General features: G+C 40.9%; 1 protein-coding gene across 1 annotated transcript in view; it reads left to right on the top strand.

Annotated features, from left to right (window-relative positions):
- Positions 1–7,741, top strand: part of LOC113215302 (SWI/SNF-related matrix-associated actin-dependent regulator of chromatin subfamily A containing DEAD/H box 1 homolog) — a 39,835-nt gene extending 32,094 nt beyond the window's left edge. The window contains exons 14-16 of the mRNA XM_052269222.1: positions 1,535–1,717; positions 6,939–7,045; positions 7,134–7,741. Of these exons, the coding sequence (XP_052125182.1) occupies positions 1,535–1,717; positions 6,939–7,045; positions 7,134–7,171 (328 nt within the window). The 3' untranslated portion in view covers positions 7,172–7,741. The remainder of the gene's footprint in view (positions 1–1,534; positions 1,718–6,938; positions 7,046–7,133) is intronic.
- Positions 7,742–17,392: the final 9,651 nt, after the last annotated feature.

Genomic DNA, 17,392 nt, shown 5'->3' with positions numbered 1-17,392 from the left:
TACGGTGAATTTCACTGTAAGCTACGGTGAATCAGGGCGAATCACCGTAGCTTACAGTGGAATTCACCGTAGCTTACGGTGAAAATTGACCGTAAGCTACGGTGATGCAGGGTTCACCGTAGCTTACGGTGATATTCACCGTAAGGTTTTAATAGTGTAAAGCACGCTCTTCCTAGTGCGTGCGAAGTCAGCTGTTGTGTTTGCAGTGAATTTGCGTGAATTGGAACTGCTAAGCCAACAGAGCAGCCACAGCCAAAATGGTGATGACAAACTGGACCAGAGGACGAGAGCAACATACGTAAACAACATTTAAAATTAATATTTGTCTAGGGGTAGGTCCTGGAAGGTCCCCTGTCTGGAAGGTTCCCCCTGAATATTTTGTAATATTTTACAATTTATTTTAAGAAAATATGTTTTAACATTTAAATATTGATAAAATATTAAAATATTGTAAAAAATCATTTTTAAATGCCAGAGAGGTCCAGCAAATTTTCATAATTCTCCTACAGGTCTAGATTCTCTTGCTGGAGCACTAGAGATTATTTTTTTGATGGTTTGTGTCAACGGTACTCAGAATCAAAATACCTCTCTCCCTCTCTTCTGCAGCGCTTTTCCTGTTTTGTTTATTGCACTGTTAAACCAAGTGTTCAACTGTTCAACACTTGCAAGTGTTCAACTACTAGATAAACATTTGCAAGTGCTCAAGACGACAGTTGAGCAGTTGCAAGTGTTCAACTAGACAGTTGAGCACTTCTAAGTGTTCAACCAGACAGTTGTGCACTTGTAAGTGTTAAACAGGGAAGTGTTGGACGGGGTTGTGGAACGCTTAGAAGTGCACAACTGGCAGGTGGAACACTTAGAAGTGCTCAACACTTGCAACTGCTCCACTGTTCTGTTGAGCACTTGCAAGTGTTTATCTAGTAGTTGAACACTTAGTTTAACAGTGTGCAGAGGTGACAAGTTTCGCATTCACTCACGCTTTGTGTAGTGTTCCCTGCAAATCCTACAGTAGAACACTGGTAGGTATTTTGCCCCATGTTGCCATACTGTTGCAATTGTGGGACTTTGCACCAAGCGTAGGACATTCTCACACTTGTAACAGTAGGAGTCGCTTTCTTGAAGGAGTAATACCGAGAAAACAATGCTGCAATGGTGCTCTGCATCTGCATAACAGGCAGATGGTATTTTTTTTCTGAGTTTCAATGACACTCGCACCCAAAGTTCCCAAAGAAGTAATACGGAGTGCTCAAGCAAGAGAATCTGGACCTTTGGGAGAAGTATGAAAATTTGCTGGACCCCTCTGGCATTTAAATATTTTTTTTTTAGAATATTTTAATATTTTATCAATATTTAAACGTTTAAAAATAGTTTCTTTAAATAAATTGTAAAAAATTATAAAATATTCAGGGGGAACCTTCCAGACAGGGGACCTTCCAGATGTTTCCCCTTCCGGTGAGGGGACCTTCCGGAACCTACCCGATATTTACTGGATATTTATAACAATGTTTATTTAACTATCATGATTTTGGTGCAGGCAAGGGCTTGTCGACGAGTTCAGCAGGGACCCATCAATACGAGTATTTCTCTCAACTACTCGCGCTGGAGGTCTCGGTGTCAATCTCACTGCTGCTGATGTAGTCATAATCCATGATGTCGATTCGAACCCACAAAACGATAAGCAGGCTGAAGATCGTTGCCATCGCATTGGACAGTCAAAGTAAGTGGCAGTTTTGGCAGCACTCCTGTCGATTGAGACAAACATTTTATTTGGCTGTTTGCTACGCCCCTTAGATGTAATACGTGATACTGCCAACATCAATTTTGCAGGACTGTGATGTTTTTTTTTTTAATCCTTCGTCAGATTGTTTGCATTGCAAACGATTTACTTTGCATAACAAACAATTTTCTTTGTAAGTTACGAAGAACTACACTGGAAAAACAAAGGTGCGAATTCCTACCTTTCCTGGGGCGCTAATGCCAAGGGCTCAGTTTAGTTCCTTTCCTGGGGTACTAAAGTTTCGTGCCTTTGGAAAGGCACTAAACTTTTAAGGTACACATATGAAGCTGACCAGCCCAAAGGTGTAAAAGTCACATTTAAGGCCTTTCAAAAGGCACTAAACTTTAGTGCCTTTCCTGAGGCACTAAATTTTGTTAGTGCCTCTTAAAGGTAGGAATTCGCACCTTTGTATTTCCAGTGTAGTTCGTAATCTTACGAACTAATTCTTTGCAAGCTTGCAAAGAAATTTCTTTGCTGCACTGTTAATCTAAGTGTTCAACTGTTCAACACTTGCAAGTGTTCAACTAATGGATAAACACTTGCAAGTGCTCAACACGACAGTTGAGCACTTGCAAGTGTTCAACCTGCCAGTTGTGCACTTCTAAGTGTTCAATTGGCCAGTTGTGAACTTCTAAGTGTTCAATAGCGCCGCCCAACACTTCCCTGTTGAACACTTAGAAGTGCACAACTGGCCGGTTGAACACTTAGAAGTGCACAACTGGCAGGTTGAACACTTGCAAGTGTTTATCTAGTAGTTGAACACTTGCGAGTGTTGAACAGTTGAACACTTAGTTAGTTTAACAGTGTAGTTACGAAGAAATAGTTTGGAAATGCAAAGGAAATAGTACGTAATGCGAAGATTCTTACAAAGGCTCAAAATTATTTGCAATGCAAAGAACAATTCTTTGCAAGCATTTATCAGTGCATGCTTCACTAGAATCGCTATGCAAACTGTGAGACTGTCTGACACCAAAAGGTGCAGGCCACTTTTTTCTTACACCAAATGGTGCAGAACACTGGTGCCTAACACCACTTGTGATATCGTCAACCTATAAACAGTATGTCGTAGGCAAAGGTCGTTTCGAGGGCATATGATCACTGGAAAAACAAAGGTGCTAACTCCTACCTTTAAGAAGTGATAACAAAGTTTGATGCCCGAGGAAAGGCACTAAAACAGGCCCCTCAAATAGTCCAGGAAACCAAGGTTTTCAGTCTCGAAAAAATTGCAAAGAGCTGTATTTTTGTACACTGGTAGAGGTTAGTGTGCTGATTAACCTATTTTCACTACATGGTTCCAGACCCTGTGCTAACCGAGATATTGAACAAAAAGGGCCTAAATGCAGGGTTTTGCGGTATCAGCCATAGCACTTGAACTAATCGTGTGAGCGGGTCGAGAAATGTGTCAAATCAGCTACACGTTTCAGCTAAGAGCATAAATATATTAACGCAAACACCAAATCAGTGAAAACACCCGGGTGTAAGGATCTTTACTTATTCTCTAAGGGTCATCTGAGATAAATCCTTATTTGCAACACCAGTAAAACTAATATAAAAGGGTAAAGCAAACAGAGTTTAAACTGAATTTCAGTATTGTCTAAAGTCTCATTAAACTATAGATAAAGTACTACTTTTTTCGGAAACTATAGTTTTAGTGTCAGTTTTGTGCTAGTTTTGTGTCAGTTGTGTGCCAGTTTTTGGCAGTTTTAGGGGTTGTTTACTAGTCAGTAACTGTAGTTTTTAACTATAGTTTAACTAGAGTTTAATGAAGTCCGTTCAAAAAATATTTTGAACCATTTCCTTAACCTCTTTTTCCTTTTCCTTTTTCTCCCTTCCCTTTCCTAATGTACATCGAACTTGGAACTTGATTTTACCTTACCGAAAGTCGAAGTTGAAGCGGGCGATGACTGGAGTTGAACCTCGGACCTTGGAGCTGCGAGCCTGCGACGATGACCACTGAGCCACTGCGACACCATAGCTCTGGTGGCGCAGTAACCCAATGTCATGCCAAGGGTCCCGGTCCGTCGGCCTACTGTCTTACTATAGTTTTACTACAGTTTCATTATAGTTCCATTTTAGTTTTTAAAAGGAGCTAAGGAGCTTTGTAATGTGACCATAAAATGTTTAAACACCTACACTGATAAACCAAGTGTTCAAATACCAGTTGAACACTTGCAAGTGTTCAACAGAGTTGTTGAGAACTTAATGTGTGCAGCTCAACAGTTGAACACCTTTAAGTATTCAATTTCCTAGTTGAGTTGAGTTGCAGTTGCACACATAAAAGTGGTCAACAACTCTGTTGAACACTTGAAGTGTTCAACTGGTATTTGAACACTAGCAAGTGTTGAGGAGTTGAACACTTAGTTTATCAGTGTAAACTGCGGAAGGGGTGAGAATCAATCCTGTTTTAGTTACACGGTGTGACACACACAGCTGGAGGACACAGCAACGTCACAACAGCGCGCAAGACCTTCGTGACAGGGCTCTCCTGGGGGACGTCGGCCGGAGGGCGTAATGTGGAGCATACAGTCACTTCGTCCAATTCTCTGACTTTTCGCAAGTTTCTTACCCGGTTCCTCAAAGCCAGTCAGTCAAAAAGTCGTGTATCTCAACACTTTCATTTGGACATCCAAACATATGTCTCGATTGTAAAACAAATAGAAGTGGAAGAAAATATTTTGAAATCACTTTTCTAATGACTCATAAACCGGTGTCCTGACTGGAAAGTGGATCTTTACTCAGAAGTAGTTCACGCAAACACTTTTCTTCATATTTGAAACCCGTTATTTGAATGAAAATCAGACAATAGTCCGATACTGCATTGCGCAATGACCTAGGACAGCACTTAGTACTTCACTGTAGAGTACATGCCTTAACTCTGGGCTATACTCACATAAAACTCGTGTTTAAGTACATTCCGAAGTCATGTATGATCTGCACTTAAGAATTGCATTAAGTAATGACTTTTATATCATTTTAAACTACAGTTGGGCAACTGTAGTTTAGTGACTACAGTTCATTCTCTACTTTAAGTGAAGATCCTTCCACCCGGGCAACCGTCGAGGACAAATGTTTCTTTTACTCTGCAAATCCAACAGTAGGACAAGATTTTCCTACTGTTGGAACAGTGCACACTAAAATACTAGGGACAATTTTTGTGCCGAGTTCAGTATGATTTCGAGCATGCGCATCATATGTACCAATTCATACGTAATTACAGATAATTAGTGTGCTGTTGTGCACAATTGTGCACTAATTATCTGTTATTACGTATGAAATCGTACATATGATGCGCATGCTCGAAATCATACCGAACTCGGCACAAAAATTGTCCCTAGTATTTTAGTGTGTGGGACAGTCCTACTATTCCTACTGTTGCAACAGTAGGAATAGCTTGTCCTACTGTTGGAACAGTAGGAATTATCCTTGTCCTACTGTTGCAACAGTAGGACAGTCCTACTGTTGGATTTGCAGAGATTTCAGTATTCCAGTATTTATTTATGCTCGTTCTGATGTATTGTATATTAATGGAAAGAGGGCACTTTTCTCTTCAAAATGCACTCATTCTGAGTATCGCACTTTTCACCGTTCACCTGCAGTACCCGTTCAATAAGGGATTGTACACCCGTGAGGTTCTCCTTTCTGCATAGGCTTCCCGCCAGGGTCTACACTCTCAGACCACCATAGACTTATTTGTGAATAGTCTATTAACTTATATGCACTAGTATAATATGGATGAATTTGTCCATACATATGAACATTTTGTCAATAATTTTATAGACTTTTTTTAAAAAGTTCATATTTATGTAAGAAAACATCCATACATATGAAGAAAATAATAGTGGATAGTTATACTAGCGCATATAAGTCAATAAGGAAATCCTTATGGACGAAAGTGGAGTGTACCGGTTAGACTTTTGGTAGCAGGATGTAGTGGACACTAAGATCTACCCACTGCATGCAAACAAACTACCCTCCATATTTTGGAAACGTGTTAAATATTTGACATCTTCACTATTATCTCAAGTGCGACAAATTTCATACAATTTGATGCGATAAAAGCCCAAAAGCGATTCCTACATAATATTGCATCTGGGGGAGCCATAAAAAAATTATCGCACTAAATTGACATTTGTCATTGCATTGAGTGCGATAAATTTAACACATTTTTCTGCGATGATTTTTTATTGTAACACAATGTGTTAAAGTTATCGCATTCAATGCAATGACGAATGTCAATTTAGTGCGATAATTTATTATCGCAGCAAAATGTGTTAAAATTATCGCATTCAATGCAATAAAAATTATTGCACTAAATTTGTAGTCATCATTGCATTAAGAATTACAATGTTTAGGGCACTGGAATGTCCATTTCAGTGTAATTTCCATTAGTACCTGACTTTAAAAAATGCGAGCGAAGCGAGCCTAAAAAAATTAGCCTTGCGGCACATAGAGCGACTGAACCTTTTTCGGATCAGCACGTAATTCGGATCAACCGCCGCCTTTAGTTCCTTCGGATAACGAAAGTTTGAGTATATTAATTTTTTTCCTTTAAAGACGAACCTTCCTTAGGTCTTTTCCTTCGCTACCACGAGGCTGGGTGTGTTGGGTGGGTGGACCACAGGATGAGTATGAACCAACAGACACAAGCTTTAGAGAGTTGGAGAATCTTTCAAAATTGACGTATTTTTGAACTTGCATAGCCTGATATGTGTCGGGCCAATGTTGGAACATATTTCAGGGTACTCAGAGAAACCAACCATGGCGTAGAATGATTTTTAATTGGTATATTAACGATTTTGGCTGCGGACGTATTTTCGCTGATCCGAATTAGGTCCAAAATCCTATTTCGGATCAAAAACAGGCCTTCCGTGTAATTGCCATATTTCCGAAACGGCTGCAGCTACAATCCTCAAAAAAATTGTGAATTGTAAAGGAAGGAGTAGTCTATCTTTACCTCCAGACCTGGTTGTTCTAGCACTCGCGTGCCACAGCACAAGAAGGAAAAACCAAAATCTGATCCGAAATAGGTTCAGTCGCTCTTATTTTTTTGTGAATTCGTCACTACTTCATCATGTGCAAAAAAAATATCCATAAGTCTGCCTTAAGTTATACTACACAAGACCACTTTTCTAAATGTTGCTCGTCCTTGCTGTCCTTTCAGGCCCGTGAAAATTATACGTCTCATTTCTAAAAACACAATTGAAGAGCGAATTCACAATGTGGCTCTAGGAAAACTTGCCCTTGAGAAGGACGTCTCTAGTAACGAAGGTAATTTTTAAATCCTTTGTGTATTTTTTAATTTGTTTACTCTATCGTTTGATGCTAATTTTGTGCTCTTTTTCTGTTTCACCCGAAGAACGACTTACCTGCAAAGCAGCACTCGGGAACGAATAAAGTTCTAGCTCGGAGCGGAACTCCGGGCGAGATGAGAGAGGGGGAGGTGATCGGGGGGTCTAATATATATGAATGTATGGTAACAAATATTATAGTTCCGATTAGTCGAATTTGTCTTGACAAAATATAACACAAGTGTCTTATGCTTGAGGACGATTCGAATCAAATGTTGCAAAATTTATGTGCGTCCAAAGAGCCTCGAACTGTACGTAGGCCATTACGAAAGGGTCAGTAACTTCGCACTCTCAAACACAAAGTACATTTTGTGTTCGAAGTTTCTCTTGTTCCAGGTTTCGTCGTAATTTAAAACGTCCAGAACGTTAATTTATTATGTTTTTAATTATATAAGATTAATATGTTGCCTGGCCCGGTGAACAGACGCCTCGATGCGGGCTCACACGGGTTGGCACTGGCGGGTTGGGGTTGTCACCGGCCTGCTACTGCTCCCGCCTTGACGCCCTAAGCAAGGCGTCTGTAAAAAACCACGCGTCTGTAAAAAAAACCACGCGGAGAAACGGAAAGTAACGCTTACAGAGCTGTCATAATAAAAAAGAAAATTCGTTTGTTCTTTTGTTTGTCCTCTTGCAACCTTTAACTACCCCCCCCCCCCCCCCCCCTCTCCCCCTCTCACCCTGCTTTGACTGGTTTACAAGGCGCTTCCCCCTCCTAGCCCTGCCGCCTTGTAAAGCGGTCAAAGCAGGGTGAGGGTGGGTATTTGTAGGTTGCAGGTTGTAGGTTGCTGGATAATTGTTCGTGATATGTTAACTTACGTTAACACATGTTAACTCAGGATCCTCTAAAAAAATTAATACAAAAATTTGTAATTTGGATACGCAGTTTTTTCATCATCCATCATACAAAAAACTGTATTCGGTCGGATACAAAAATAAATCTGTAACACGGATACAAAAATTTGTATCCATTGATACAGAAATATTTTGTTGGTCATGGGTCTGTTATGTAAGAAAAATGAAATTATGAAATTTAGGTTTTTCCTGCTTTCTTGCTAATTTAATTTCAGACGTTCTTTTCACCTGACGGACTCTTAACTTGAACGTTTTACTTTACCTTCCCGGGAGTTGAACCCCGATCCTTTCGGTCAGGATTCAGCGCCCTCGCCCACGCGGCTAAGGTGACTACCTGCGAGGAGGCGTGTTCCGACTCAAATCATTCTCGCCTTCTACTGGCTTGCCGGAATGCCTTTCCTTAAACCATCCGGATTTCAAAAAAGATTTTTATGTAAATGTTTTGGAAATAGATTTTATCTAACCATACTGCTAAATTCAGTCTAACAGTTGCTCAAATCGTGTTCAAATTGAACGTTCAAAGGGGGAAGTTTTTTACGCCAGATACAGATTTTTGTTTCCATGTTACAGAAAATTGGATCCAATTACAAAATTTTGTATTCCGATTACAGAAAATTATAAAACGAATATAAAATTTTGAAATAAATACAAAGTTTTGTAATTTTTTTTATCAATTTTTATATAAAATTACAGGATTTTATATCAGCGATACAAATTTTTGTATCACAGTGTCCGGATACAGGAAATTGTATCCAATTCGATACAAACATCTGTAATTTTTTTAGAGTAATATATTAATTTTGACGAGTTCTCTAGATTCCTCGTGAAATTTCCGTTTGTAGGAGTCTTTATGTGATGAGGTTTCTGCCCGGATACCAACACCCACTAACTGACGCAATTAGTACGTACTTTTTTATGGACACCTTCCGATCGGAGAGTTCCGCTGCACTTGACTCCCAACCGGACACGGTGGTGAGGCAGCGGCTCCCGGCGACCTCCCGCACACCAGGCCCGTGCAGGGGTGTGGAACTGGGTCGGACGGTGGAGGGCGCAAAACGTTTAATCGCTCTCGGGCTATACAGTCATTTGTGCACATATTCTAAATACGAAAGAACAGTTGTGGTCCATGAGTCTCACACACCCAGACTATATAGATATTTGTTTCCAAAATTCGAAAACTTGTATAAAATGTACATAATTTTGTCTCATTTTAGGGGCATCTGCACACGAAATTCTTTTGTACTTTTTTGTACGCAGCTTATAGAACTCTGTGCACCTGCTCTTCTTACGTATTATTTTATACGCAATTATGAACTAATTATACGCAATTATGAACAATTTGTTCATAAATGCGTATTAAAAAATACGCAACAAGAGCATGTGCACAGAATTCTACAAGCTGCGTACAAAAAAGTACACAATAATTTAGCGTGTGGTCTAGATGTGTGCAGAAACGATCCAATTCATGGCACAAAATTACTGTTTCGCATTTAGAAAACAAGGGGAAAGCAAAACATAAAATTAATTTTGTACTTTTCACATCTACATAAATAATTTTCATTATCAGCTGGTGATTCGCCAGATATGCAGACTCCCGTTGTTTCAAACTATACACTCTCAGACTACTACTGACTTTATTCATAGTTGACAAGTAAAGATTTTGTACAGCAGTAGAATACTAACAAAATTCTAAGTATTACTTAGAACTTTCTAAGTTTTTTATGAACTTTATTTTCTAAGTAAAGATATTGTCACTACACTGATTTTTTGATACCGGAAATATTTAGAAAATTCTAAGTATTACTTAGGAATTTTGTGAGTATTACCACTGTACAGAATCTTTAAGGGTCCACTTACAAAATGTCAGTAGTGGGCTGAGAGTGTACTTTCTCCATCATACCCCAAAAAGCTCTGGTCTTGGATTCATGACCAGTATATTGTGAATTCTGAGATGAAAGTGGAATCAAGTTAAAGCATTACACTGCAGTGTTTACAAAACTCTTTCTTACTACCACAGTAAGGTGGAGGTTGGTGATTGAGAGCTTGTAAAAAAAGAAGTACGCTTTCAGTATGTTTACGGTTCACTTTTGGTCTGCTTTCACAGCAAGGCGACTAGTAAGTATGCTCGCAAAACTCAAATCAACCAAAAACCGGCATCTGCACGGAAAAAACGTATTAGCTGGATAGGCACTAGGTGATATATTAGCTACCTCAGCTAATTTTTTCGCTGTCCCAGAGAACGCGTCAACTACTTAAGCAAAAGCTACACTGTAAAAAATTTCACTGTAACTTAACAGCAAATATGTTGTTAAGTTTTTCATTGACTCGTGTTGTTGTTTAACAATTTCGTTTGTCAAATAACAGCAAAAGTTGTCAACCAACAGTTTTAGAAAATCAGCAACAAAATGTTTTCCAATCGTCCAATAACAAAAATGCAATGACAACATAGATGTTTTTCAACAACTATAGTTGTTCTAGAACAACTGAACTGTTTTTCAACAACTGAGTTGTTTTTCAACAACTAATTTTTACAGTGTAGAAGCTTCATTAGCTAAAATTTAGCTCAGAGAGCTAATCTTTTTACCTACAGCCATATCTGCTAATATATTAGCTGTCTTGGCTATTTTTTTTCGTGTGGGGTGGACTATTCCCCACGCAACCCAGCATGCTTTCAATGCGGGGAATGAGCACACATTAAATTCTTATGAAGATTTTTATACGCAGCTTATGGAATTCCGTGTGCATGCTGAGTTGCGTATTATTTAATACTCAATTGTGAACAAACTTGTTCTTAATTCCATATAATTCTTGAAATTTGTTCCTAGTGTATTAAAATAATGCACAATACAGCATGCACACAGATTTATATACTGGGTATAGAAATGTTCATAAGATTTTAGTGGTTCACACACTAAATTCTTGTGTACTTTTTTATACGAAGCTTATAGAATTCTGTGCACCTGCTCTTGTTGCGTATTATATTATACGCAATTATGAACAAATTATACGCAATTAAGAACAATTTGTTCATAAATGCGTATTAAAAAATACGTAACTAGAGCAGGTGCACAGGATTCTATAAGCTGCGTATAAAAAAGTACATAAGAATTTAGTGTGCACAAAACGTCTAGATCTACCAGTTGATTTGCGTATTTTGTTTTTTCAAAAATTGCAACCGAAATGAGACCTAACGGTGTCGGAAACGAGGAGAATCTAAATCCGCGGGCGCCCCGCCCGGCATTGCCCGCGTGCTGCGTGCTGCCGGCGCGCGGGCGCGTTCTTCAGCCCTGCAGCTCCTTGTGCGTCCTCCAGGGAAGCCACCTCTTGTAGGTATGCTACCACGAAACTCAAACCGAAAAATGACTAACAGCCTTATATGCACTGTAAACCCAACTGTGTACTATGTACACTGTTCCTAGTGTGTGCTTGAAAGCACACAGAAGGAAGTGTGTGCCTGGCATGGCACACACTAGGAAGTGTGTACTTGCATGGCACACACTTCCTTCTGTGTGCTTGCCATAGGACTACGCTATAGAGGAAGTACACACTAGCTAGTGTGTGCCATGCAAGTACGCACTTGCTAGTGTGTGCCATGCCAGGCACACACTTCCTTTTGTGTGCTTTCAAGCACACACTAGGAACAGTGTACATAGTACACAGTTGGATTTACAGTGTGGTGATTACTAGTCAAATTTTTGAAAAATACACTAGTAGGAAATTGGCTTTACAACTGGCGCTGTAATTTGACAACTGTACCGTAAAACCACCACTTCACGACCCAGGTCAGCTTAAAAATTACCAGAAGCTTTGTCATGAAATTCCAAAAAAAATTCTAACAGTGCACACCTACAAGTTTTCGACACACACACTTGAGTTTGCAGTGTGTAAGTGTATTTCCATATTTCCATGCCTATCCGAGCGTGTCACACCCTGTGTCGCTAGACATAGCAGACATATCGTCTTGTATCGTTCAAACACGATTCTCACCGGGACTTTTGAAGTGATTGCAGACCTCTGCTGGACGGCTCTGTTGGACGGTTGAGTGGCGAGGGCAGCATGCTCATGCTGGGGCGCGGAAGGTCTCCCCAGGGCCAGTGTTTCGATGTCGCCCAGTCGATTCACTGGTGGCATGTAGAAGAGAGACGCAGTATTTGGGTATACGAAGAGTTGTAGCCACTCACGCTCAGGAGGTAACGACAACGACGCAGCGATAGCGTAGCTCTGCATGACTGAGTTTTAATTTATACACTTTTTAGACGAGGAGACAGAGAAAAGACGACGAAAAGAGGGAACGGTCGAGCTAGTTTGTCGTTTGTGATTATTTAATTTCAAGTTGCTTTTGAGATATGTTGTAATAATTGTGTGCACACTAAATTCTTGTGTACTTTTTTATACGCAGCTTATAGAATTCTGTGCACCTGCTCTTGTTGCGTATTATTTTATACGCAATTATGAACAAATTATACGCAGTTAAGAACAATTTGTTCATAAATGCGTATTAAAAAGTACGCAACTAGAGCAGGTGCACAGAATTCTATAAGCTGCGTATAAAAAAGTACACAAGAATTTAGCGTGTGACGGATAACATCATTTGATGCTAGGTTTTTATTCTAGTGTTTTGAAGGTGCACGGTAAAAATAATATCTTGAATTTCAAGAAGATTTATTCAAATTCAACACATTTTTACTTGAATTTCAAGCAATCTGTTTGAATTTCAAGACATGATTTTTACCGTGTGGTAAACTGGTAGTAATTTACCGGGTAAATTTCGGTAATTTACCGGTCTGAAAAATCTCAAAAGTACCGGTAAATTACCTTAAAAGAAAGCAACCCTTCTATTAAGCAATTATATTATTGCTGCCATGCCGCCGGGTCGCGAGGGTTTTTCCTTCCCTAGAACAGTTTTCTAACTATAATGCCCGCGCCAAGTGAGGCATGGGGAGGGGTGACAACCCCAGGTTTACCTGGGTGGGGCGGGCCCCAGACACAGGTACGGTCTTCCCAAACAGCGCAGCTTTCGAATGTACACACTAAAAGTCTATGGACATTTTTGTGGACAGATTGTCGCCATTTTTGTGCACGTCCAAGCTGGTGACAAATTTGTCCATGGTTATGTAAAAATTGTCCATAGTTATAGACAAATTTGTCCACAAATTTATACACGACCCCATTGTCTATAGCTTGGTAACGCACAGAAATTCATCCACGGTGTCTACAAAATTGTATCCGATCTGTGTACAAATTTGTCCATAAGGCCATTTTGTGTCCAACGAGTCCACAAATTTGTCCATAACTGTCCACAAAATTGTGGACAGCTCTATTGGTAACAAAGGATTTGTCACTCAATCTAGGGACAAAACAAAGTCCATAGCCATTTAGTGTGTAACCTCCAGTTTAGTCTTGTTTATTAAAAGCTTTATTGTAATACGAGACGTTCTCTCATGCGTTTTATCTTTCTCTTGTCTTTAAAGACAAATAGAACTCTGCAGAGCTATCCTGAACGCTTGGTTTAAACGTGCCTGAAAGGGTTTCACGTTTCAAGTTATTTTCTGAACGATTTGATTTTTTTAAAATCACCGGTAATTTACCGTTTTACCGGTAATTTGGTAATTTACCGATTTACTGGTAATTTGGTAATTTACCGTCAGAAAATTGTCCGACCGGTAATTTTAAAACCCTATATCTGACAGATCATCATGCCCATAACAAACACTATATTTTCAGAATTGTTCAGAAAGCTGTAATCTGTTTCTGAAGTACCATGCTGTTACAACGGTGCCAGCCACGCTTGCGTACGTTGCGCGAGCGTTGAAACGTTGAAACGGTCTGTCTTGATTGGATATAACATGACTGACCTGGTTTAACAGCCTTAGCTCGAACACGATCGCTGATGGTGGGAGTCTTGTTTGCCCTTCGGCGCGGGCACGTCGCTGGGCTTCCATCTTTCGGTCCCGAGTTATGCGTGGTAGGGGACAGGAACGCTTTGGTCTAAAATCACACAAATCCACACAGAGAATATCTATGCACTATTTTGTACATAGCTATGAACGTCCTTGTAGATGCAGAACATACGTACAAATTCTTACTGGTTTTTGCATGACTTCATGCATAAATACGTAAGCATTTTCTATATTTTTGATGCATGCACATAGACGTTCATAGCTATGTATAACATGGTACATAAACTTTCAGTGTGCATGTCTCTCTTTGTGTCCATCTCCCTCCCGCCTACCTTCACTGGAAAAACAAAGGTGCTAAGTCCTACCTTTAAGAGGCACTAACAAAGTTTAGTGCCTTAGGAAAGGCACTAAAGTTTAGTGCCTCTGTATAGGCACTAAATGTAACTTTCACACCTTTGGGAAAGGCACTAAACTGACCCCTTGACTTTAGTGCCCCAGGAAAGGTGTTGATTAGTGCCTCTGTTTTTCCAGTGTTCCTCCATCCTTGTCTCCTCTATTTTCCCTGTCCCCTTACTCTGTCCTCTTAAAATCTAAAGTCACTTTCACGGCAAATTCATCCACGGTGTCTACAAAATTGTATCTGATCTGTCTACAAATTTGTCCATAAGGCCATTTTGTGTCCAACGAGTCCACAAATTTGTCCATAACTGTCCACAAGATTGTGGACAGCTCTATTGGTAACAAAGGATTTGTCACTGAATCTAGGGACAAAACAAAGTCCATAGCCATTTAGAGTGTAGTTTGAAATCGAGAGACAAAAGTTCGTAATAGCCTCAGAATTCTTTGCAATGTACCGGGTGATTCAGAGAAGACACAGGCGCGGGCTTGTTTGCCTACCCGCTCGGCCCGTAAGGCGCCATAGCCCCTCGGGTAGACCTGCACTTAGAAATCGATTTTTGACTTTTTGAAAACGCCATTGCGGAGCATTGGTTCTTATAAATTAAAAAAAATTGTGTCCAAAGCGCAACTCGATCCGACGAGTCTAAGTGCTGCCGCACCTTTGATGTTTTTTCACTTTTGGGGGCTTTTTTACACATTTTGGCAAGCCTTTCCCTACGAAGTCACCCCGCTGTGGGTCAAATAGTCTCGGAGATATGGCCGATGGCCGTTTGAAGTTTTTCCTACTTTAGCAGTTTTGCTTAAAATGACAATATTTCAATCAGGACTCTCTCAGAGGTGCCCCATTGCTCTGAAAAATCCAGGACGCCGAACTGAAACGTAAAATTGTGCGAGGAAGTCAAATATGGCATCGGTGACGTTGAAATTTAAAGCGTTCTCTCAGATTTTGGGGTCAAAACATGCACAATTTAGCGAGAAAACCATGTTTTGTTGGCCTGCAATGACTTTTGTGCCTCTACCTCACCTCTGATCGTCATGACTCTTAAGAGATGACGCTTAAGAGACCCCGCTGTGGCTCCAATACTTCCGGAGATATGGCCGATTAAAGGTTTTTCCCGTTCTGATCAATTTCAAGAAAATGGTGTATTTTTCGTTCCGAGCGCTTTTTAAGATGCGTAATCGGTCGCAACCCAGTTTTACAGTTTCTCCGCGATAAAAATCTAACCTGTGCCAGAAGTCCTTAAGGCTTGAACGTTCTGTTCCGTATCGGTCGTTTTGCCCGAAAAGACATCCAGCCTCGCAAACACCAGCAGCTCCGGAACACGTCGTCTAAGAAATAATCGTTTTCCAGGTCTTGTTTTCGTGTCCAGGCGCGCCTGGAAGCGAAATCAGCACATGGGAAATTTCGAACTTCAGACTTGCCATGTATTGAAATTTGTCAAAACGAACCATTATTTCTTACACGACGTGTTCCGGAGCTTGTGTTTGCGAGGCTCGATGTTTTTTCGGAATGCTGTAAATGCTTGCTAAGACGAACTCCAGATATTAGCTGTAGCGATAAAAGAACACAAATTAGTTGATACTGGCAAAACAGCGGGGCGACTTCAGAGGGTTGTTGGGGTGCATGCGGACCACTTTTTATGTCTTAGGTGCCATAACGATTAGAGGCGAGGGAAAGGCTTGCCAAAATGTGTAAAAAAGCCCCCAAAAGTGAAAAAACATCAAAGGTGCGGCAGCACTTAGACTCGTCGGATCGAGTTGCGTTTTGGACACAATTTTTTTTTAATTTATAAGAACCAATGATCCGCAATGGCGTTTTCAAAAAGTCAAAAATCGATTTCTAAGTGCAGGTCTACCCTTGGGTAGGCAAACCCGCCCGCAACCTGCGTCCGGTACAGAACAATTCTTCTATATAAATGTTATCTCGCAATAATTGTTGTAAAATATTTATTTAGAAAAGAGAAGTCTATTTCCGGTTACTAACCTGCCCAGGTCTCACGGGATCCACATTTGGAAGCCAACCGGATGGCGGCCGCTTCGGTTTCCACTTCGTCCCGCCAGTCTCAAGCACGGAATTTTCCGGCGTGGGTGATATTATGGTAACTTTTGGGGGTCGCATTCCTGTTATACAGATGCAACTGGAAAAGGGCCGCGGTGGTGTCCACTTCGCCCCGGCAGTCTCAAGCTCGGAATTTTTCGGCTTGGGTGATGATATGGTATCTTTTGGGTCTGGCAGTCCTGTTATACATATGCAACGGAGATCCACAGCCGATGAAGGTGCATACAAGGCGGCCTATTTGCTCCGTTGGATTGGTTGCTTATAATGTACCGCATGCAGGCGTGCGTGCGGGCTTACCTATCGTCGCTTACCACGGCGCCTTATGGCCCCGTGCGAGTATGCAACCCCGTCGGCGCGCCTGCATGCGGTTCAGTATAAGCAACCAATCCGACGGGGCAAATGAGCAACCCTGTATTTGAGTGCATGGGACGTAAAAAAAGGAACACGGCCCTGCCCGTTTACGAATTCAACGCAAGATTTGATTCGAAATCAGATAATATCCCGGTGCTTCTTCACACTGTTAAATTCTTGCAAAGCAATTGCAAAGGTAATTCTTCGCAATCGCGAAGCATTTGGAAGCATTGTACTACAAAGAACTTCCTTTGCAGTTGCGAAGCATTTGCTCCGCAGCTTACGAAGGAAGGGCGCGACGTTCGCAAGCTTACGAAAGTACGCCATTGACTGTTCGACACCTTAAACTAAAACGCACGCAGTTCATTCGCCCGTTTCAAAACTCACGCAGTTCAGACGCGCGTTTCAAAACCCACGTAGTTCTTCGCTGAGATAGGAACTACGTGGGTTTTGAAACGCGCTTCTGAACTGCGTGAGTTTTGAAACGCGCGTCTGAGCTGCGTGAATTTTGAAACGGGCGGTTGAACTGCGTGCGTTCTAGTTTAAGGTGTCGTGTTCCGTATTTGTCAAGTCAAGTATTTGCAGCATTCGCATTTAGCCAGCTCCTAGAGCGCCTAGTAGGTAGGCACAATTTTGGGTGTAGTGCACGCGTGTGCTGCGGGATGGCCTATCCGGAGTCTCACAGTGTTTTAGGGCCGGTTTTCTG

This window comes from Frankliniella occidentalis, unplaced genomic scaffold (assembly GCF_000697945.3).
Source record: "Frankliniella occidentalis isolate FOCC.00 unplaced genomic scaffold, Focc_3.1 Scaffold86, whole genome shotgun sequence".
Taxonomy (NCBI): Eukaryota; Metazoa; Arthropoda; class Insecta; order Thysanoptera; family Thripidae; genus Frankliniella; species Frankliniella occidentalis.
The sequence above is the reverse complement of the archived record's forward strand: the minus strand, read 5'-3'. Positions and strand labels throughout refer to the sequence as shown.